Source organism: Lepidochelys kempii, chromosome 3, assembly GCF_965140285.1.
Source record: "Lepidochelys kempii isolate rLepKem1 chromosome 3, rLepKem1.hap1, whole genome shotgun sequence".
Taxonomy (NCBI): domain Eukaryota; kingdom Metazoa; phylum Chordata; order Testudines; family Cheloniidae; genus Lepidochelys; species Lepidochelys kempii.
In genome coordinates this window covers 142,020,257-142,044,132 of record NC_136382.1, presented here as the reverse complement: position 1 = coordinate 142,044,132, position 23,876 = coordinate 142,020,257, and the positions used below count along the sequence as shown (strand labels likewise).

At 46.9% G+C, this 23,876-nt stretch overlaps 2 protein-coding genes and 1 long non-coding RNA gene across 4 annotated transcripts in view; 2 read left to right on the top strand and 1 right to left on the bottom strand.

The window, feature by feature from the left end:
• KIF26B (kinesin family member 26B) overlaps positions 1 to 2,766 on the bottom strand; it is a 426,862-nt gene extending 424,096 nt beyond the window's left edge. For both annotated transcript variants that reach the window (XR_012158167.2, XM_073338289.2), the window contains exons 1-2: positions 2,262 to 2,766; positions 1,169 to 1,594 (exon numbers count right to left, since the gene is read on the bottom strand). Coding sequence is in view for 1 of the 2 variants with exons in the window: in XM_073338289.2 (XP_073194390.1) it covers positions 1,169 to 1,594; positions 2,262 to 2,324 (489 nt within the window). In the remaining variant the exon portion in view is untranslated. The remainder of the gene's footprint in view (positions 1 to 1,168; positions 1,595 to 2,261) is intronic.
• LOC140909301 (uncharacterized) lies at positions 1,023 to 3,342 on the top strand. Its single transcript, XR_012158168.2, has 2 exons — positions 1,023 to 1,534; positions 2,312 to 3,342. It is a non-coding gene; the product is annotated as an uncharacterized LOC140909301 (long non-coding RNA).
• Positions 3,343 to 11,419: 8,077 nt separating this feature from the next.
• On the top strand, positions 11,420 to 13,469 carry LOC144930386 (uncharacterized). The gene is made up of 2 exons (XM_078851943.1): positions 11,420 to 12,222; positions 12,806 to 13,469. Exons 1-2 carry the CDS (start codon positions 11,991 to 11,993, stop codon positions 13,102 to 13,104), a joined length of 531 nt encoding a protein of 176 aa, XP_078708069.1. The 5' UTR covers positions 11,420 to 11,990; the 3' UTR covers positions 13,105 to 13,469.
• The last annotated feature ends 10,407 nt before the right edge of the window (positions 13,470 to 23,876 follow it).

Genomic DNA, 23,876 nt, shown 5'->3' with positions numbered 1-23,876 from the left:
GTGGAAGAGTAAATATTATCATTTGATAGTACTTGGGCCCAACAGTGCAAACACAATTGCATTGTGTTACATTCTGGGAGCTCTAGACCTATTCACAATACAGCACTTGCAGGGTTGCTATGGAGGAGTCCAGTGCTTACAATTCTGTTGGCACTCAATCAGCACAAGAGCTGCTGATCACTCTTTCAGGGCTGTTCACCTTAATCTTCATCTGCAATACAAGTGGAAAAACTACTGACTACAGAGGATGGCTTTAATAGGGCCACATTTTCCAATGCTGACCACCCACAATCAGAGCCAAAATACATCTCCCCTTTAGGCACTTTTCAAAACTGCTCTGCACGCAGCAGCTCCCAATATGACACCTGTGGCCAGATCCCTCATCTCTTTAAGAGAGCTCATCGCCCTTGTGGTTGACGTTGTAGCTGGGGTCTCTAGAGACCTGGGTGCAATTGCTTGCTCTGCCACAGACTCCCCCTGTGAGTTTAGGTACTTCACTTTCTCCTCCTCAATTACCCATCTGTAAAATGGGGCTCCCAGGGATGCTATGAGAAAAACTGTATTGATAATTAAAAGGTCCGCAAGATACTACAGTATTAAGGGCCAAGTAAGTACCTAATAGATCTGGGTGCTTGTTTGAAAGTCTGGCCCCTACAGGGGAGGAGAGAAGGGGTGTGAAGTGGGAGTGGGACCACAGATGCTCAGACACTTGCACCCTAGCCCATGCTCTGTTACCAAATACAGTAGGTACGTGGGGAATCAGAGTACAGAAATACCAGCAACGGAATGAAAGGGGGAGGCAAAGAAAGGCTTGAGGGACTGACTCAAAATGCCCAGAAGCCTTCCACATGTGCAAGGGCAGAGGAGAGATTCCCACAGGGACAAAGCAAGAGGTGGGGGGCGCATTGGAGGGAAAGAAGAGCTAGGAAGCGGGGAATAAAAACACGGTATTAAAAAAAACCCCACCCCAAATGAGGGGTGACCCCGACCTCCATCAATCCTGGCTGCGAGTCTGCTGGCGTCACGGGAGCCCCGCCGGCCTTGCGAATGGGGGTGGGAGCATGAGCCGTGGGGGCCCGCCTAAGGCCCCCGCCGGCCCTCAGAGGCCTGCGCCCCGTGGCGGGAGCCCAGCCCGCGCCGCCCGCGCGCCCCGCCCCGCCCCGCTCACCTTGCTGCTGAAGGGCCCGGGGATGAGCAGTTTCAGAGCCTGTCTCTTCAGCTCCACCAGGCGGGCGTTGCAGTTCTCGCACCAGACGCCGCTGCCGGAGCCCGGCGAGGAGCCGCCCCCGCTGCCGGAGCCCGGCGAGGAGCCGGAGCCCGAGCCCGGCGAGCCCGTGCCGAAGCCCGGCGAGCCCCCCAGCGAGCCCGGGGAGCTGCTGCCGATGCCCGGGGAGGCAGGACCCGGCGAGCCGCTGAAGGAGCCCGGCGAGGAGGTGCCGGATCCGGGGGACGGGGTGCCGGACGAGCCCAGGGCGGAGCCGGCTCCCTCTGGGGCTGGGCGGCTCCCGGCCCGGGATTCCTCGTAAGCTTTCCGGTACCAGCTCTCGGGGGAGAAGGGGGCCGCGGGCTTGGTCGGGGAGCAGGGCTCGGTCACCTGGAGGAGGAGCAGAGCGGGAGGCAGCGAGTGAGGCGCGGGGCAGCGCGGGGCCGGCCAGCGGCCGTCGGGGACTGCGGCTGCTCGGCCGACCCCAGCCGCGAAGCGCCCCGCGTGGTCTCCGGGCGGCCCCCTGAGAGCGGCGGGGGCAAAGCGGTAACGGCCTCGCTTCCGATCCCCTCCCCCCGGAGCGGTGTCCGGCCCCACGCACTGCGGTGGCTCGGGGACGCCTTCCCGGGCAGGGGGTGTCAGAACACCCCGCACGTGTGGTCGGCAGAGAATCGGTCCCCACCGGTACGGGGCCGTGCAAAGCGAGGGCAGCTCGAATCGCACACTGAGATGCACCCCGGGGCTGGGAAATTACAAACAAAGTTACACAGGGAGGATGCGGAGGGCGAAAGTCTGCAACGATCGCAGGGGGAAGGGAACCCAGTGTACTTCATGCAATTATTTTTGAGCACATTGAATAGACCAAGTAATATACTCAGCCAGGTGAAGCTCTGAATGGGAACGTGCAGCTTAATAAGGTTCATATGTTGGTGTCATTTGTTACAGGTCAGTTTACAGGGAAAGCTATAGCATGGGTCCTTGGGAAGGAGGGGGAATTAAAACCCTTAGCGCAGATGGATTTAAAAGATCCCCTGCATTTCATGTCTGGATAACTTACCCCGTATTTCCTGCTTCTGGTTGTGACTGCAATTCTCTCTTTATTTCCAGCCACTGAATTCATGATGATTTTATAAAACAGGAGAATGTCCTAAAAATTTCCCAGGTTACATCCAAAATAGAGAATTTTCAATCCAATAAGGTTCACCAGCTGGATAGATGGACTGTAAACACTGCACCAAATTCAACCTTTTCCTCCAGAGAAAACACTGAGCCCAGAAGCACCATCAGTTTTCAGGCAAATGTTTTGGATTTTTTTTTCTTCAAAACATCTTTTTCCTCATGATCTTCTCTCTCATTCACTTACACTTCTTGTTTTCACAGACACACCAGCATCCAGAGTATCAGCATTTTCCCCCACCAGACAGTACAGTTTTCCTCCACAAGTGAAATGAACAATCACATCCAAGGTAGCTTTAGGAAGGTATAAAGAGAGAGAAAGCCAGAGAGCTATGCTCTGCCTAGAAGCAGAGATTTCTCTCTCTGCTACTGGTGCTGTGGTAACTTGTTTCCTTCACTAAGGTTTGTAACTGAGTTAAAAGAAATCCTCCAAAAATATCAGGATCCAGTCTCTGGGAGGAGCTTCCGAGTCCCTTGCAGCCAATATCCTTCTGCCCATTTGTGCCTGACAGTTTTGTAAGGGAAAGGAAGACTCTGGCTATATAACACTCCTTGGTCAGTAGAGGAGCTGCAGAACGTTTGCAAGTGACGCCCCTGAAGGCTTTGAAAATACTGTCAAAGCTTCACTGCAGTTCTGTGCAATAGATTAGCTGCTGAGGAGGTTCCATTTTATTTTGCAGTGTTTCTTGATTGACATTTGTGATTTTTTTTTCTTCTTCTTCTTAAAAACAAACAAAACCCCAACCACCTTGTTGCTTCCCTGCAGTTATTGATTAGTTGCCAATATCCAGAGCTTTAATGAACATGATTTTTGCAAGTGTTCCCAATATTGTATAAATAATCATGAAAGGAAAGCTAGTTGGAATGTTTGCCACATCTATAACAGTCACTAGAATCTCTTTGTCTGTGTTATTGTTTTGAATGTATTAATTAAACTTGCAATAAAGGGCATGTTACAGTGACTTGTTAACAATTGAATCCCAAAGTCTAACTGTCTTCCCCTCTCTCCCCCCACCCATTTCACAGAGGAAGGTTATTTTGCCCCCTGACCCCTATTTATTTCAAATCTTGAAGGCAGCACAAACATTTCTAATAAATCACTTGTTGGTTCCCACAGAAAACTAATGAAATTAAGAAACTAAGGCCCAGATTCTTATAGGTATTTAGGTTCCTCACTCCCACTGAAATCAAAGGGAGTGAGGTGCCTAAATACTTTTGAGGATCTGGGGCTAAGTGCCAGATCCCCTGATGTGGTCAAAATGCAGAGTGCAAATTAGGGGGCATGATGCAAAGGTGGTTTAACCCCCACCTTTGCACTCTTCTGGTACTGGTGCTGCTCTCTGAATAGCAGCCTTTGGTCTGCTCTAATGAATACTGGGATGTAGTGGCCACAAGGGGCCAAAAGTGAAGTCCTGTGTTCCTGAGCTGTAAAGATAGCCCAGTGATGCCCCCTTTTCTTAACTATGCTGCTAGCAGGAAGGTTTGACACCACCTGACTATTATCTTTATTTTGGAACAATTCTTCCTGTGTCAGTTGAACCAGCTTTACAGCTAGATCACATGGGCAGTGCAGCAGAAAACAACATCACTGCTGGTGGATCTGGCCCTGAATATTTACAAACACATTAAAATAGGATCAAAAGGGCAAACAAAGAAGGTGCTACTTGAGTCCCTCCAGATACAACCATGTTTCAGAAAACTTTTGATATAGAGGTACAAAGTTATTCATTCCACTGATAGGAGCAATCAGGACCACAAAGTAATGAAGAAAAAGTAATGCAAGTCCCTGCTTCCTGATATTAAAGAATGACTGTACTCTGTTCTCAGTCCCACAGGAACAGAGACCATGAATAGAGGCAGACATGTGCCCTGTACACCATAGTGTATAACTTTTAATTTTTGGGGCTCGGCATTTCTTACGGTGAACTGGCAGATTTGCTTTGTTCTTCCGCAGAGCTTTCATTACCCCACTATTAGATGTGCCTGCCTCCCACATCTGCTGTGTTAGTGATCATCAAAGTGTGTGTCACGGCATGCCTCCTTGGGAGATTATGGATATAGTGTAGCCAGGGGGCAACAGATTGGCTAACATGCTTACACAGTCCAAATTGCAGGCTACTGCCCTGTTAGGGATTGAGAAGCAGAGACTCTACAACATCTTGGTGTCCATCTCCTTGAAAAGTTCACAGGGAGGAAACAGTAGGTATTAGAGGGGGTGTGTGGACACAACAACAGTTCAAGGATGATCAATGAGGCAATATTGTACAGCTAATTGGTGAAGCAGCAAACACAAAAGTGCATTTAAATGCTTGATGGTTTTCATTATTTAGAGATGCCAAATGCTGCAGGGAAGAAGTAGCAGAGAGAGAGAGAGAGAGAGAGAAATAACACCCACTAATGCTTCAGTGTATTACCTGTAGCCTCGTCTACGTGAGGGAAATTAGGGCCCATAATTGGCCACCTTTGCAGCTCCATCAGTGACAGCAATAGTGGAAGATGGAAATAAGGAATATTTTTTAACAGCGGGGGTAATTAACCATTGCAATAGTTTACCGAAGGTTGTGGTGGATTTTCTATCACTAGAAATTTTTAAATCAAAATTGGATTTTTTTAAAAGATATGCTCTATCAAACAGGAGTTATTGTACGGAAGTTCTATGGCCTGTGTTATACAGGAAGTCTGGAGTCTAGAAATGTAGAGCATCCAGGATTCAGGTGTTCTGACCACTTTGTCATCTAACCTTGATCGCAGTAAGATTAGACAACAAAGTGGTAAAAATGCCTTAGTCCTGTCTGTATTATGGCCCCCAATGATACTGCTACTGCCGGAGCTGCAAGAGGGCTGTATCAGTAATGAATTCTGGTCACGTGCCACCTGAGGTATGTTGGGCATATGCTCCTAAATTTACCAGTGTAGATGTTGCCTTGCAGTGTGGGCCAGCGAGGATGAGAGCCCTCAGCACTTCTTCCTCTGCTGCATTTGTATTCACCAAAACAGCTGCAAGTGAAATTTCAGTGCCATTAGCAACACTTTGCTTATCAGGTTAAATGCAGCGCAACTGCACCCATGAGATGAAATGGACAAAGTGGTACTGCAGAAAAAACCCAAAAAAACAAAACAAAACAAACCCCTTGCAAATTTGTCACATTGAACAGCCATGATTTGCATTCCAAAGCAGTGGAGTCCAAAGAGAGAGAGAGAGAAGCTTTCAGTGGGATGTGAGTGCCCTCTGCTGTTTGTAGTGCATAACATGTAGACTGGTATTTTGATCCTTACTGTATAGATTGCTGTAATATTTCCTATAAGGAAACTGTGATGGGGTGGCCTGCCCCAATCATCAGCCCACCCCACCACCTGTCATGGCTCTTCAATGATTTTGGTAGGCCCAATAAAGATATACAAGGGCCTAAGGAGGGATAGAGCTAGAGAAGAAGCAGTACCTGGAATAAGCAGTGATTGGGAGAAAGATAGGCACTGTTTCTTTAAAGGCTTGGGACTAGGAGCCTGGTAGAGTGCATGGGGGCTGGCTCCTGTCTTCCCCAACCAGTTGGAGGATGAACTGGGAGAAAGGGGCCAGCATATAGGCTGCCTCCTCTCTCACAGAAGATGGCTGGTCTGCTGAGCCCTCCAGTTGGGAAGGCCAATTAGAGAGAGCATTTAGCTAAAGGAAGCTGGCAAAACCCTTGCAGCTGACTATTCCAAGGCAAGAGGCCTGTGACACAAACCTCAGCTCCAGGAAGAGGGCTCAGGAGGAGGGAGGAATCAGCTGCTCTAAAAGCAAGAGGCAGAGGGACTGCTCGCAGTGCAGCCTGGCTGCTGCAGGAAAGAGCCACCATCATAGCTGGCTAGAGAGAAGCTCTGACAAATCAGAGGTCTAGGCAAGGATAGCAAAGTCTAGAGATCTGGTGAAGACATTGATAAGTGGGTTGAGGGTAGGAGCAGCTCAGGGAAGTGGCAGAGGGATGAAGGAAACAGTCTTTGTCTGCCTAAAACAGAGTCACTGGGCTGGTACCCAGAGGAGAGGGCAGGCCTGGGTTCCCCTGCCTCTCCCCTGGACAAAGAGCGGGTGCATGAGTGTTAAGAAACCAAGAACAAGAAGTTCCAGATAAATGTTGGGAGATGGGCTTGAAGTCCGTTAGATTTTGAGTTTCCTATTTTTGGACCTGGAGGGGAATGGACTGAGTAGTGACAGAGAAAATGATAGATTACTGTGGAACCAGAATACCTAAAGGGGGTGCAAAACTTAAAATAAAAACCCTGCAACACCGCACCTTAGCATGTGAAGGCACTCTACAGGAACATTACTGTCTGTGCTAAACTTACCAAAATCAAAGTAAGCTGGCCATTTGCCTTGGATCCTGTGATGGCAATAATTTGCTCTTTCACCTGCCGAGTTCTGAATTTTTCAGTACTGGAGAATAAGAAGCAAGGAGACTGCTGCTCATTCTTGCTTTCCACTATACTTATAGCTTCTGAATCTTTCCGTTTTTGAGGCCACGTCACTGTAAAAGTGAAACACAAATGCATGCAAATCTTGCTAAATGTTCTTTTGCAACCCATTTAATCCTGTTTCTCTACAGATTTCATATATCTGTAGGAGTTCCTGATTTATGTTTGTGTAAATAAGAGGAGGACCCAGGGGGCCCAGGCAGGACCACCCCTCCACTCCAACCCCTGGATCCAAAACTGTTCAGGAAAGACCCCCCTCCACTCACAAACACACACTACAGGGGCAGTAGGACCCAGAGGTTGTCTATTCCCCATGTAGCCTTGAGGGAAAACTGCAGAGAGGAGCCAGCCAGTAGCGGCTGAAGCAGCCAAAGCAGGGACCTTTGGCCATTCACAGCACTTTCTACCATTTTAATTGGACTCCCCTGTGCTGACTGGCTGTTTGCTCCAAACCTCCCTTTCCCTCACAGTCACTTCACTCCACATCTGCCCTCTTCTCCCACTGCCCTGTGCCTACGCTCCCCTTTTCTGTCCTTTTAGCTGATCCTCCTCCTAAGTAAATTCATCCCACCAAAAAACAAAACAAAAAACATGGAGCTAACATGACATTTGCTGCCATCACTTTGTTAACACTCCTTGCCCCTTCCTGTGTCTGTCTGGTTTATTTAGTGTGTCAGCTCTTCGAGGCAGGAACCATGGACTGCTCTGTTAGAGTGCCTAGCGCGATGAGGTCCATCATGGCTGGCCCTTAGACGCTACTGTAATAAACATTATTATCAAAAACATACTGGGCAGGATTTTGCTGAGATGTAAAACTGGAGTAATTCAATTTATTTCAGTGGGGTTACTCTGGATTTACACTGGTGTGAAAGCACAATCTGGGCACATCTTTTGTATTTTCATTTCTGAGTGATTTCCATGTTAGTTCTGGCAAGAAATACCAATGGGGCTGAAAGAGGGCATGTGCAAGGTGCTGCTGTGTTTCGTGGTTAAAGCAGCTTATACTGTCTATGTGGTGTCTAGATGACTGTGGAGGTAATATTCACATATGATCTACTGGTGTTCTCCAGTGGCCCATCCTTAAGTCATTAGCTTCCTAAACAAATTCCTTTTGTGACGTAATTTTGGCCTGCTTCCCAAAAGAGACTTGTTTTTGAAAGCTTGAACAAAAACTGTTCAGCTGATTTTGGGTTAGCTGAGGATGATAAGAATACTTGTTTTGCTCTTTTTTGAAGTTTGCTGACTCTTTGTGATCAAAATATGACTAATCTTTGGAATATCAAAATTAGTATCTGAATGTCCTTCAATGTAAACCTCTAAGAGGTCACTGAGGATTTGATCCTGTATTCATTGAAGTCAATGGCAAAGCTCTCATTGATTTGAAAGGTGGAGGATCAACTATATCTCTTTAATATGTTTGACGATAATTAGTTATAAGTTATGAGCAAAAACCTCATATCATATGTTTGGTACATATATACATATATTTCCTTACTGATGAAGTTGTGCATCTGTAGGTGAAAATATAATAGGCTAAATTCAATTTAGCTAAATCCACACCAAGGCTAAATCCCTTGGTGTGGATCTATTGACATTAATAGGGCAGCATAAAGGCTGAAATTGACCCAATAATATTTTGCTCATATATTTCAGTTTTCATCCAGCACTTTACGAATATGGCTATTGCCCTCATTTTACAGCTGGGGAAACTGAGGCAAAGAGAACTGAAGTGACTTCCCAAATTCACACAGCAGTCACGTAGACCTGGGAACAGAACCTTGGACTGCAGATTCCAAGACACTTGCTTTGGAGAACTTTCAAAAGGCTTGCCCCTTTGCATGGGCTTGGGCTGGCCAGCTTTAGGGTGCTCAGGAAATAGGGAATATTCAGACCAGATTTTTGCCTTCCATTTTTCTTAAATAGGCTCTCTTTACTGTGCACACAAGTTGTCTAGGTGCTAATTTCTTACTTGGCCATGCAACTACTGGGATTTTCAGAACCTCAATATTGCCATACACTGCTGTCCCATTTATCCAGTGCAGGTTCCGTTATTTCTAAATTTCACTTCTTTGTCTTCTACAATCAATCAGGACACTACAATAATTTTCCCATGGGACACCAGGGTGGCTTAATAGGAGTTCATAAAGACCTGAATAACACCTTAGTCTCTACAAAAGCAGCATTAAAAGGATGGGCATGGGAAATGAGTGTCACTTTGAATTTTAACTGTAGTATTGTTGTGCTTTCTGGCATGGTAGGGCAGCTGAGAGTGTCTTCTTGTGACCATGCAGCTGTGGTACTACAGGAACTCAGACTGAAACCAGGGATATAAAGTTTAAACCTCAGCTCTCTTTAGTAAATACATAACAAGATGGCTGCTAGACTCTGAGCATCCAGACCCTCAGTGTGCCTTGTATCTTGTAAGAGACCCTCATAATGGGATGCTCTTCAGTGATTACACACAACTAATCTTAAAGAGACAGTACCAGAATAGCTACAAGTATTGACAGTCTGTGCTATAATGTTGAAAAATGTGGAATGTCACCCAGATAAGGGGTTTCTGTTCCCGATGACCCAAAAATACATTCAAAGTGTGTATCCGAGGAGTAGCCGTATTAGTCTGGATTTGTAAAAGCGGCAAAGAGTCCTGTGGTACCTTATAGACTAACAGACGTATTGGAGCATAAGCTTTCGTGGGTGAATACCCACTTCATCGGAATAAAACTTTGACTAAAACCCTCATTGCACATGAATCGTTCTTTTGCAATTCACACATCAAAGCAACCCTCACTGCAGTGTGCCAGGCCCAGTGCCAGATGATATTCTTCATTTAATTTTTTAGAGATCTTGGAAAGGGGGTGCAGCTTTAGAACAGTCTGATGGCTCCATTCTCTTGCTTCAGGAAGGGAGATCCAGGCAGCCTGGCAACCATGGCACACATTCCAAAGAGGCCACAGGATTAGTTGGACAGCATCGGTGAGGATTCACTTGTCAGGTTTTCCCTAGAGCTATTCAAAGGTTTGCTTCCCCCCGCCACCAGGGCCTGCCATACAGCCACAGCAAGTTAAAGCAGTGGGAGTGGTTCATAAGGCTTTCCCAGTATACTGAGGGATTTGTGTGCATGAGAATTCTACTCACCCAGTATCCATCTAGATTCAGTATCTCCCTTGTTGATGAGTGCTAGCAGTCCTGGGTACTCCAGGATGAAGGATTCATGGCATGATCCTAAATATCTAGCCCCCACAACTATGTACACTATCTTTACATCACTCACTACCAAATTGGCATGTTCCTGTAGGCAGCAGTGATCTCCTCAAAAGCATATTCATTCCATCCAGAGAGCCCACTACCAATGAGAAGTGAGCAGAACCGACTATGGTGTTGTGTGTTCCTGTCCTTGGGGAAGCTTAGATGATCTATTACTCAAATCACAGCACTGAGGAAGTCCTCCAGGCACCCAGAGGCAGTGCGCTGGCTGATCCCTTTGCTGTATGTTCAGCAAACTCTCATCTGAAATGATGGGCTATCCTGGGAACCCCACTTGTCTTAACTCTGTTGCAGAGTCAAGTTTCTCTCATTGTAACAAGTCTTCCATCTAAACTGCTTAGGGGAGAAATCCGTCACATCTGGGGATGGCTGTACAGTGGTCTGTGTGCAGTGTCAGTGCAAAAGGTTATCAGAGCATTGCCTTCTCTGGCTGAGTTTCACCTGTCCTGGCCAATGAGATCTGAAGGCTTGTCTATACTGGTTTGTTTTGCCTTGGTATGGCTACATCAGTGCAACATTCCAGTACAGACACACACTTAGAAGTGTTGGACTTGTGTCTCACTACCTGGGAACTGGTCCCTTGTCTCTTACTGATGATTAAGACTAACCAGGGATGGTGTGTTAGGTCCATTACTAGCAAGGACTGATAACACGTCTCTTCAGAAGAACAGGGTACCAACTTCCCTTAAACAAGCGGTGACAGTCTCTGTCCCAAAAAGCATCTCGAGGTTAACAGTCTCATCAATTATTTCCTATTCTCTCACTTCTCAAATTTGGGAATATGGAGAAAGAGGTGTTGAGATAGCTCCAATTGCATCATATTGGATCCCTCGTTTGTTACAGCAATGGCACAAAATGGCTTTTTTCCAGTTTGGCTAGAGTGGAAACTGAAACCAGTTCATTCTGAAATGGGCTTCAGCACAGAAACTTACACTGGTGTGATTGCATGGATAGATTAATACATTGTGATTTACTTACCGCTGCGCTATGCTTGACAAATACGTGGAAGCCCCAGCAAGGGCACATTGTTTTGGGGCAGGTTTATGAAGAAAGACCTTCTTAGATTTGTAATTTATTAATTTTGTATTTATTTTTAGTTAGTGCAAAGTTACCAGCTGCTGATGAAATGGGCATTGTTTAAAAAGGTAAACATATAGAGGTGGGCCTGCACTGAAGACTTAGCCCTAGTCTACACTAGGATTTTAGGTCGAATTTAGCAGCATTAAATCGATGTAAACCTGCACCCGTCCACACGATGAAGCCCTTTATTTCGACTTAAAGGGCTCTTAAAATCGATTTTCTTACTCCACCCCTGACAAGTGGATTAGTGCTTAAATCGGCCTTGCCGGCTCGAATTTGGGGTACTGTGGACACAATTCGACGGTATTGGCCTCCGGGAGCTGTCCCAGAGTGCTCCATTGTGACCGCTCTGGACAGCACTCTCAACTCAGATGCACTGGCCAGGTAGAGAGGAAAAGAACCGCGAAGTTTTGAATCTCATTTCCTGTTTGGCCAGCGTGGCAAGCTGCAGGTGACCATGCAGAGCTCATCAGCAGAGGTGACCATGATGGAGTCCCAGAATCGCAAAAGAGCTCCAGCATGAACAGAATGGGAGGTACGGGATCTGATTGCTGTTTGGGGAGAGGAATCCGTGCTATCAGAACTCCGTTCCAGTTTTCGAAATGCCAAAACCTTTGTCAAAATCTCCCAGGGCATGAAGGACAGAGGCCATAACAGGGACCCGAAGCAGTGCCACGTGAAACTGAAGGAGCTGAGGCAAGCCTACCAGAAAACCAGAGAGGCGAACGGCCGCTCTGGGTGAGAGCCCCAAACATGCCACTTCTATGATGAGCTGCATGCCATTTTAGGGGGTTCAGCCACCACTACCCCTGCCATGTTGTTTGACTCCTTCAATGGAGATGGAGGCAATATGGAAGCAGGTTTTGGGGACGAAGAAGATGATGATGATGATGATGATGAGGTTGTAGATAGCTCACAGCAAGCAAGCGGAGAAACCGGTTTTCCCGACAGCCAGGAACTGTTTCTCACCCTGGACCTGGAGCCAGTACCCCCCGAACCCACCCAAGGCTGCCTCCTGGACCCAGCAGGCGGAGAAGGGACCTCTGGTGAGTGTACCTTTTAAAATACTATACATGGTTTAAAAGCAAGCATGTGAAAGGATTACTTTGCCCTGGCATTCGCGGCTCTCCTGGATGTACTCCCAAAGCCTTTGCAAAAGGTTTCTGGGGAGGGCAGCCTTATTGCATCCTTCATGGTAGGACACTTTACCACTCCAGGCCAGTAACACGTACTCGGGAATCATTGTAGAACAAAGCATTGCAGTGTATGTTTGCTGGCATTCAAACAACATCCGTTCTTTATCTCTCTGTGTTATCCTCAGAGTGAGATATAATTCATGGTCACCTGGTTGAAATAGAGTGCTTTTCTTCAGGGGACACTCAGCGGAGCCCATTCCTGCTGGGCTGTTTGCCTGTGGCTAAACAGAAATGTTCCCCGCTGTTAGCACAGGGAGGGGGGAAGGTTGAGGGGGTAGCCACGCGGTGGGGGGAGGCAAAATGCGACCTTGTAACGAAAGCACATGTGCTATGTATGTAATGTTAACAGCAAGGTTTACCCTGAAAGGCTGTAGCCACTGTTTTATAAAATGTGTCTTTTTAAATACCGCTGTCCCTTTTTTTTCTCCACCAGCTGCATGTGTTTCAATGATCACAGGATCTTCTCCTTCCCAGAGGCTAGTGAAGCTTAGAAAGAAAAAAAAACGCACTCGCGCTGACATGTTCTCCGAGCTCATGCTGTCCTCCCACACTGACAGAGCACAGACGAATGCGTGGAGGCAAATAATGTCAGAGTGCAGGAAAGCACAAAATGACCGGGAGGAGAGGTGGCGGGCTGAAGACAGGGCTGAAGCTCAAATGTGGCGGCAGCGTGATGAGAGGAGGCAGGATTCAATGCTGAGGCTGCTGCAGGACCAAACCAGTATGCTCTAGTGTATGGTTGAGCTGCAGCAAAGGCAGCTGGAGCACAGACTGCCACTACAGCCCCTGTGTAACCAACCGCCCTCCTCCCCAAGTTCCATAGCCTCCACACCCAGACGCCCAAGAACGCGGTGGGGGGGCCTCCGGCCAACCAGCCACTCCACCACAGAGGATTGCCCAAAAAAAAGAAGGCTGTCATTCAATAAATTTTAAAGTTGTAAACTTTTAAAGTGCTGTGCTTAAAGTGCTGTGTGGCATTTTCCTTCCCTCCTCCACCACCCCTCCTGGGCTACCTTGGTAGTCATCCCCCTATTTGTGTGATGAATGAATAAAGAATGCATGAATGTGAAGCAACAATGACTTTATTGCCTCTGCAAGCGGTGATTGAAGGGAGGAGGGGAGGGTGGTTAGCTTACAGGGAAGTAGAGTGAACCAAGGTGCGGGGGGTTTCATCAAGGAGAAACAAACAGAACTTTCACCCCGTAGCCTGGCCAGTCATGAAACTGGTTTTCAAAGCTTCTCTGATGCATACTGCGCCCTCCTGTGCTCTTCTAACCGCCCTGGTGTCTGGCTGCGCATAACCAGCAGCCAGGCGATTTGCCTCAACCTCCCACCCCGCCATAAACGTCTCCCCCTTACTCTCACAGATATTGTGGAGCACACAGCAAGCAGTAATAACAGTGGGAATATTGGTTTCGCTGAGGTCTAACCGAGTCAGTAAACTGCGCCAGCGCGCCTTTAAACGTCCAAATGCACATTCTACCACCCTTCTGCACTTGCTCAGCCTGTACTTGAACAGCTCCTGACTACTGTCCAGGCTGCCTGTGTACGGCTTCATGAGCCATGGCATTAAGGGGTAGGCTGGGTCCCCAAGGATACATATAGGCATTTCAACATCCCCAACAGTTATTTTCTGGTCTGGGAATAAAGTCCCTTTCTGCAGCTTTTGAAACACACCAGAGTTCCTGAAGATGCGAGCGTCATGTACCTTTCCCGGCCATCCCACGTTGATGTTGGTGAAACGTCCCTTGTGATCCACCAGAGCTTGCAGCACTATCGAAAAGTACCCCTTGCGGTTTATGTACTTGGCGGCTTGGTGCTCCGGTGCCAAGATAGGGATATGGGTTCCGTCTATGGCCCCACCACAGTTAGGGAATCCCATTGCAGCAAAGCCATCCACTATGACCTGCACATTTCCCAGGGTCACTACCCTTGCTATCAGCAGACCTTTGATTGCGGGGGCTACTTGCATCACAGCAGCCCCAACAGTAGATTTGCTCACTCCAAATTGATTCCCAACTAACCGGTAGCTGTCTGGCGTTGCAAGCTTCCACAGGGTTATCGCCACTCGCTTCTCAACTGTGAGGGCTGCTCTCATCTTGGTATTCATGCGCCTCAGGGCAGGGGAAAGCAAGTCACAAAGTTCCATGAAAGTGCCCTTACACATGCGAAAGTTTCGCAGCCACTGGGAATCGTCCCAGACCTGCAACACTATGCACTCCCACCAGTCTGTGCTTGTTTCCCCAGCCCAGAATCGGCATTCCACAGCATGAACCTGCCCCATTAGCACCATCATGCATGCATTGGCAGGGCCCATGCTTTCAGAGAAATCTGTGTCCATGTCCTGATCACTCACGTGACCGCGCTGACGTCGCCTCCTCGCCTGGTATCGCTTTGCCAGGTTCTGGTGCTGCATATACTGCTGGATAATGCGTGTGGTGTTTAATGTGCTCCTAATTGCCAAAGTGAGCTGAGCGGCCTCCATGGTATGGCATCCGCACAGAAAAAAGGCGCGGAATGATTGTCTGCTGTTGCTCTGACGGAGGGAGGGGCGACTGACGACACGGCTTACAGGGTTGGCTTCAGGGAGCTAAAATCAACAAAGGGGGTGTCTTTACATCAAGGAGTATTTCAGGCAGGACTTCACGGAGGATTCCAATAAGAAATGTTGCACCTAAGTTATTGTTCTTATTGGAACAAGGAGGTTAGCCTGGCCCCTGATTGATACATGGCTAGATTTACCTTGCTGCACCTTCTCTGTGAGTGACTGCAGTGTGACCTAGAGGAATGAGTCCCCTAGACAGGGGAGGAGGCAAATGAGTGCAAAACAAATCTGGTCTATTTCTTGTTTTGATCCACTCCATCTATCTTTTACATCTTTGGCTGGCAGCAGATGGTGCAGAAGGACTGCATGCCATTCACATCTCATGGCTGCTCGGCAGAAGATGGTACAGTATGACTGCTAGCCATCCTCATCTCTTGCCTGCCTGGCAGAAGATGGTACAATACGACTGCTAGCAATCCTCATCTCTTGCCTGCCCGGCAGAAGATGGTACAGTATGACTGCTAGCAATCCGTTTCGCCTGCCTGCTCACCATAAGACGGTTCAATAGGACTGACTGCAAGACTAAAGAGAATGACCTGGTCAAGTCACTCCAGATTTAGTCCCTGTGCCCATGTCTGCCCAGGTGCTCCCAGCTGACGTGGCCAGGAGCACCTCGGACACAACGAGGACGGCTACCAGTCATACTGCACTGTCTGCTGCCAGAAGGCAATGAGTTGCTGCTACTGTGTAGCAAAGCCGTACCGCGTCTGCCAGCACCCAGGAGACATAGGGTGACGGTTACCTGAGCGGGCTCCATGCTTGCCGTGGTATGGCGTCTGCACAGGTAACTCAGGAAAAAAGGCGCGAAACGATTGTCTGCCCTTGCTTTCACGGAGGGAGGGAGGGAGGGAACGGGGGCCTGACGATATGTACCCAGAACCACCCGCGACAATGTTTTAGCCCCATCAGGCATTGGGATCTCAACCCAGAATTCCAATGGGCAGCGGAGACTGCGGGAACTGTGGGATAGCTATCCACAGTGCAATGCGCCGGAAGTCGACTCTAGCCTCGGTACTGTGGAAGCACTCCGCCGAGTTAATGCACTTAAGCATTTTCCGTGGGGACACACACACTCGAATTTCTAAAAAACCAACTTCTATAAATTCGACCTTATTCCGTAGCGTAGACATACCCTCAGATCCAGATCCAGGTTTAAGGCAAGGTTTCCAGCTCAAACCTATCTCTATAATGGGCCAAATCAAAGCTCTGGGGGCCAGTGAAAAGCTAACTGCTTGTTTTGTGTCTGTACATTGGAGATATACATAGAAGAAAGCCTAGTGATTGCCTAGCTGAAAATTTGGCCCTGAACTCAAACACCCCCAAATCTGGGAAAGTTCTGATTTGGATCCAGTGTTTGTACCCCTGTGACTGAGAGTGTTCGGATCTCGGATGTTGGTTTTAACCATTATAGAAACATAATTTGATTCTGTTCACAACTACACTAGTTTTACACTGCTGTCACTCTATTGATGTAAATTCAGAGTAACTCCCCTGAAATCAGTGTACATGAGATCAGAATTTGACCTGTAAAGTTCAGCTACGTAATTTGGATTTGGTGTTTGGATGCCGGGTTTTGATTCAAGCCCAGCTCTATAAATAAATAGCATTTCACGGGAAAAGAAAGAAATTAGTTGCATCACATAAATCCTTTGAGGCATTAAAATGTATAACAAACCTATGGATTAAAAAAAGGTGATGGCAGCTTCAACTTCAAGAGTCATCACACCCTACACAGAAGCCTCATTCTCAGGATTGGTGCTAATAAGACCCGAGAAGCAGGTCTTATTTAAAATGTTAAAAAGCTCTTTTTGGGAGACTCAAGAGACATGACCACCTAGCTACGTGAATGGAGTTGCATATAAACAAGTGGAAATCCATCAGAGGACCAAAGAGAAAGTCAATTGCATCTTTAATAATTGGGACAAAGAACTAATTATAAAAATATGGGCAGCTAGTCTTTGGCTACCACAAATAAAATGACAAAAATCTTTCCAATTAGAGATGCTTGGTTTCTAAATCTCTTGCAGCCAACATAGAAAGTCTTCTTGCTCTCTTGCCTTTCCCAAAGTATATCATTATTCCAGCAAAAAACTATGCTAAGAGAATATTAATGCCTTGATCTTTTTCTATAGCCCATACAGTGCAATAAAAAGCACCATCTGATTATGCAATATTTTTCACTGAGGAGTGTTTGGAAGTTCTCTTGGGGCACTGAGGATTGACGTCTTTGGATGTTGTATTGCCGTCTGTGTGATTTGGATTGCTTTCTATGTTTCGGTGCAATCCTGATGGACATGACTGACCTCACCAGGTGGCGGTCAGTCCAGCAATCGTCAACTCTTCTCATGACACGGTTGATTTGGACATCTCTTAGATCCTGTGTTCTTACAATGACAATCTAGGAGGTGCCACTGATTTGAGCGAGGGTGTTTTGTACTTGTTGCTTTATCTAAAGATTGTGTTTGTGATCACAAGGTCATGCTCTGCACATTTGCTGAGTAGAAGGATGCCATTGGAATTGGTCGTGCCCACTTCTTCCCTCTATTCCATACGTTAGAATCTCAGCCAACTCTTGAGTTAAAGTCCCCTAAGAGGATTATCTTATCTGTTTTTGGACTCAATGACAAAATTTTATCAAGGTCAGCGTAGAAGGATTCTTTCTGTTCTTCAGCATCAAGAGTTGGTGCATATGCACTGATGATAGTGCCAAATGACTTATTGACCAATTGTATGTGGAAGGTCATAAGGCGCTTGTTGATGCTGATGGGGAGCTTAGTCAGGCAGTTGACTAGAAGGTTTCTGATCGCAAAGCCAACACAGTGTATTTGCCTGTTGCTTGCTGGTTTTCCTTTCCAGAAGAAAGTGTAACCACCGCCCTCTTCCCTCAAGTGGCCTTCATTTGTACGTCTTGTTTCACTGAGAGCAGCAATGTTGATGTTATACCTTGAGAGTTCTCAGGCAACAATTGCTGTTCTTCATTTGGGTCTTTCACTTTTTGATCCGTCTAGTAGAATACGGACATTCCAAGTTGCAAGAAACATTTTTGTTTTTTGACCGCATTGGGAGTGTTTCCTCTGGACATGGTTATCCAGTCAGGTCTAGTGGGATAGTCTATGTTTGGGGCACCTTTTCTATCCCCTTCCCTGTATGGGGCTAAAGGCTAAAAAGGCCTGTTCAGTCATGACCGCTGCTACCGAAAATGCCCCCCTATCCCAGTCCAAGGGCACATGACGACCATCTTACGGTCACCACCTGTGTGTGGGTCTTTTACAAGGGACTCCTGGTGATCACTTCACCTATCCCTATCGCCACTCGCCCATCGCCGCAGGACTTTTATGGGTAGGGGTGGGGGAAAAGTTCTTCCTGTGAAAGAAGCCTGCGCGCAAGTAGTTTAATGCGGGGGAGCTGATGTGCACCAGCAGCCACACAAATCTTGGCGGAAGAGGCACTTCTGTCCCATGGCAAGGAGGTCCAAGACGACTGGGGATTTCTCTTCCATTGCAGCCTTTGTCATCCTTCACAGCCATTGAGAGGTGATCCTGCTTCATCTGCCTATTCTGCCATTGAGGTCTTATACTGGGTTGTGCTGTGCTGGACTGCACTTTGTCTGGTACCTCGCCTTCAACCTTATTGCCATGGGTGACCCTACCAGGAGTACAGGATTCCAGACTGGCCATATGCACACCTGGAAATGACAAAACAAGTGTTGAAGAAGACTGGGAAGCCCTAAAACAGACCATCCATGAGGTTTGCAAGGAATCAATTGGCCTTGCTACCCACCGCCATCAGGATTGGTTTGACAACAACAACAACAACATTGAGATTACAGCCCTTTTGGACCAGAAGAGAAAAGCTTTCTGCGACTGGCAAAACCAACCACTATCCAGTCAGAAGCAGAGCTCTTTCCATCAGCTCAAAGGTGAAATTCAAAGGAGGATCGGAGAAATCAAAAACAAATGGTGGGAGGACAAAGCAAAAGAAATCCAAACATTCGCTGACAGACATGATATGCGGAGCTTTTTTTGAGAGACAAAGACGCTGTATGGACCAAGCTCATGTGGCCTTACATCTCTGATATCTGAAGATGGTAGTACCCTTCTTAAAGATAATGAATCCATCAAAGAGCACTGGAAGGAACACTACCAAAAGATTCTAAATCAAGCATTGACTGTGACTGACGACACCGTCGACTCCATCCCTCAGCACCCAATCGGGGAAACTCTTTCCAAACCTCCGACACCTGAGGAGGTCTGCAAAGCAATTAAACAAAAGAAGAACAATAAAGCACCAGGTCCTGATGGCATACCAGCTGACTGAAAGTGGGGGGAGAAACACTGACTAACAAGCTTCACTTGCTGATCCTCAAAATCTGGTGCACCGAAGAAATCCCTGCCGACTTACGTAATGCTAACATCTTTGCCATTTTCAAAAAGGGAGACAGCGCTGACTGTAGCAACTATTGAGGCATTGTCCTCCTCTCCATCACTGGGAAGATCCTTGCTAGATTCTTACTGAATCACCTGCTCCCTCTTGCAGAGGAAGTACTTCCAGAGTCCCAGTGCGGCTTCAGACTCTCATGAGGCACAACCGACATGATTTTCACACCCAGGCAGATCCAGGAAAAATGTCAAGAACACCACCAAGAGCTGTATATGGCCTTTATCGATCTGACCAAAGCCTTACACCCTTGTCAGCCGTGAGGCTCTGTGGAAAATCATGTCAAAGTTTGGCTGCCCAAGCAAATTTATTACCATTGTAAAACGCCTCCATGTCCAGATGACTGTCTCCATCTTGTGCAGTGCTCTTCCTCTGAGCCCTTTGTCATCTGAACTGGCGTAAAACAAGGTTGCATACTGGCACCCACCCTTTTCTCCATTTTCTTAGCAGCTATGAAAACATTAACCCAAGACCATCTACCATAGGGCATTGGCCTCCAATATCAGATTGACAGCAACCTCTTCAACCATTCTCATCTCTGAGCCAGAACTAAAGTAATATCGGCAACATAACTGAACTCCAGTATGCAGATGATTGTGCTGTAGTTGCACACTCAAAGGAGGATCTACAAACAGCCTTTAATTGCTTCTCTGAAGCTTACAAAAGCCTAGGGATAACTCTGAATCGGCAAAACAAAAGTTCTCCACCAGCCAGTCACTGGTCAATCATTAGATCCATCAAGGAAGATCTATATCAACAAAGAAGAACTGGAAAATGTAGAATACTTTGCCTACCTTGGCAGCCATCTCTCACAGAGAGCAGATATAGATGTCGAGATTTAGCACAGAATTCGCTGTGCCTTTGGCAGACTGTCTCGCTGGGTGTTCAGCAATCACAACATCAGAACACATACCAAACTGTTAGTTTACAAAGCCGCGGTAATCCCAACTCTCCTCTATGGCTGTGAGACTTGGGTGACCTACAGAAAACATCTGAAAAACCTGGAACTCCAGCACCAGCGCTTTCTTTGGAAGATCCTCAACATAAAGTGGGAGGATCATCGCACTAATGTCAGTGTCCTCACAGAGGCCAACATCTTCAGTGTTGAGGCCCTGACTATCCAGCACCAGCTGAGGTGGGGCAGGCACTGTGTGTGCATGCCTGATATACACTTACCAAAACAACTGCTGTACGCCCAACTCACCAGAGAAAGGAAATGAGGAGGCCAAAAGAAACGCTCTAAAGACACCCTCAAGATAAACATAGAGAGATGTGGCATTGACACCACCCACTGGGAGACAGCGGCCCAGGATAGGGATAACTGGCGAAGATAACTTGTCAGAGAGGGAACGTCCACTTTTGAGGAAAATCGCCTTTTTCTGGTCACAGAAAAATTCCAGAAAAGAAAGGAAAGAAATCTGTCACACAGCAATTGCAGCCCAATCCTGTCTTCCAACATCACCTGCAATGTCTGCCAATGAGCCTGTGGCTCAAGAATCGGACTTTTCAGTCACCAAAGGACCCATGAAAAATAAAACCTGTGAAAGAGATCCTCCTCGAGGGATCGCCAATGACACAATATTACACATAGTTTTATGAGGTGGGACTTCTGATGTCTTTGTACTTTTGATGTCTTAGGTAATATTTTTGTATAATGTTTGGTTATACTACTGTTCAGCGGTTGGTTATTGCTTTGATTTCATTTTGTTTTTTCCTTGTCATTGACTTCAGTGGAGTTACATTAACATGCTAATACAATACAGAACCAAGCCCACAAAGAAAATTTGAGTAATATTAAAAGGAAAAAACAAAAAGAACAGTTTATAGTTACATTAGTAAAGGGAAACATTAAGATTCAATGACTTACACACATATTCTGTGTCTTCCATTTCTGTGACAGACATGGCAATATCTGAGAAATATTACGGTATTAAGTTCATGTATCATTCTGGTATTGTATATAATTCTGTGGGGGAGAATGACCACAGCTCCTCCAGGAACTAAGAACAGTGAACCGTAATTAGACAAATTTACTCAGATTGTAGTAACACCTCCAGAGAAGCAACACCACCTGGCGAGGCTCACATATATTAGTTCAAACTGGATTCTCCAGAGACCAACAGACAAAGAAAGGACTTTTGGCTAAATAGCCTGAGTTTAAACTGACTCAGCGTCTTCTTTCTGAATCAACAAACAGACAGGACCTTCTGTTCAAGGGAAGGAGAGACTCTAGCCTACTGAGGCCCCATAAGACTGATGAGTGACCTCTGGTAAGCTTTCAGTGTGCACATAGGAACTTTTATTGTTTTAATATGTTTTCTCTGTAATGCTTTCACCTTAAGAATAAATGTGCTTTCTTATAAAGAGCTGTGCAGTAATTCAAAGCTGCTGCAATTATGTTGGTCATTACCTTTGAAGAGAAAGCAAAGTGCAGGTATTGGCCTACCTAGGCAATCTGGCTTGCTAGGGATATCACAGTGTAGGCATGAAACTGTGCAGCCTGGAAAAATCCCAGTCAGGAGGGAGAGAGACACAGATCTCTACCCAAGAGAGGTAACAGCTGAGGAGCCAGAAGCCTATAGTAGATGCTCTTAAGGGACTGCTGAGGAGGAATACAAATGTAGTTGCCCTTGTCTCTAATAAATGGACTCCAATCTTCAATATATTCACCCTTGTGACGGGGTGAACTGGCCCCGCACTGGGAATGAGAGGGTCAACCCTTCCCTGCTGGCAGAAGAAGCCACACCCCTGAAGCTCTGCTGGGCATGCTCCAACAGCGAGAGTCAAGTATAAAAGCCTGCAGAGCTGCTCAGTCAGGGCTGGTGGCTGAGGAAGGAGGACACCCAGGAGAGGCTCCAGCCCAGGAGCAGTGGCGACTCGTACAGCAGGGAGCCGAGGGGCCAGGAAGTGTGACCAGAGACTGGCAGCTGTGGGAACCCCAGGGGCTGAGGAACCTGAAGATCCTGATGCCACAGGGACTGCTACGGTTGGAGAACTGGTAGGAAGTGACCCAGGAAAGGGAAGGGAGTGGTATCTCCCACCACTCTGAGGGCAGCGTGTTGCGGTAGGATTCCCTGCTGACCCGGGGCGGATCACGCCATCAGTGACAGGGCCCTGGGTTAGAGCCTGGTGAAGGTGGATGGGCCCGGGCTCCCCTACCGGGGGTCTCTAACTCCCCCCCCCACCCCACCCCTTTGTGACGACATAGTTAACCGACCTCTCTCTTATCTCAAAGGAGATAGATGAAGTCCAGCTGCTGGGCCGCACTATCCTACGAGGGGAAGAGGACTTAGAGGGACTCTGGCCCTCAGGCCACACCGCTTTAGGAGTGCACTGTAGAGACTCCAGCCGTGAGGCCACACTATCCCACCAAAAGAAGAGAGTTTCGGGAGACTCTGACCATTGGGCCACGCTGCTTTAGGAGCACGTTGTAGGGACTCCAGCTGCTAGGTCACCCTATCCCACCAGGGGAAGATGATTTAGAGGGGCTCTGGCCATTGGGCCATACAGCCTTGACTACCAGGGAGATTGTAGAACCGGCATAGAAGCCAGGAGGCGGGGTTAACTCCTCCCCCCTCCCCCCCCCCCCGCCAAAATCAAAGGAGTTGACTAGGTACAAAACCCGCCACAGCCCTATACATCATTTCTAATGATGGTAAGTCCCTTCATGAACAAAGCCCAATATTTATCTCCAACAGATCCTTCCCTCCACAAAAAGGATGCATCTACACTTATAATATTTCTAAACATTCCTGTGCACCAGCACCACTGGACTGGTGCTACCAGTCCTGGAAGTGGTAGTGTAGACAGGACATAGGCATTTTTAACCTATGGGCTCTCTCTAAACTGATTGTACTACAGCTTCCACTATTGATAGTACAAGTGGAGCTGTTTAAATGTACAGTTAAACACTTGCACATTTTCCTAGTGTAAATGACAAAAAGCTGTGTCTTTAGTCCAAAGGAGAATATGGTTCCCTGTCTTCCTAGTTCAGTCACTTTGCCTGAGGGGAATTATGCAGGTGTCTTAACCCCCTCTGTCCCTACTGCACTTAAGAATCTCAGACAAGAAAGCTTATCAAAGGAAACCATTTGTCTTCAAGCGTGGTCATTGATTGCAAACCATTTGTCCTTACTCCTTCCCCAGAGACAATGGCCTCTTAAATGTTGAGTTTTCCACATACCTAAATCAATTTGTTTTTCCAACTGGGACGGTCGCTTTGGTTTAATTTTGTTTGGGATGGAAGATTCCCTTGCATCTCCAATATAAAATGTTTCATAGATTTTTATAGAAACTACTTTCTCAATTTTTGCCACATAACACTGCCTACTTTCATAAATCTTTATGTTCTCCTCAGTAAAAATCGATGCCTAATTATTAATATATATTGATACGTGTTTCATGAGTAATAAAGGATTTAGTGTGTGCACATACATATACACAGAGTACGGCAGCATGGAGT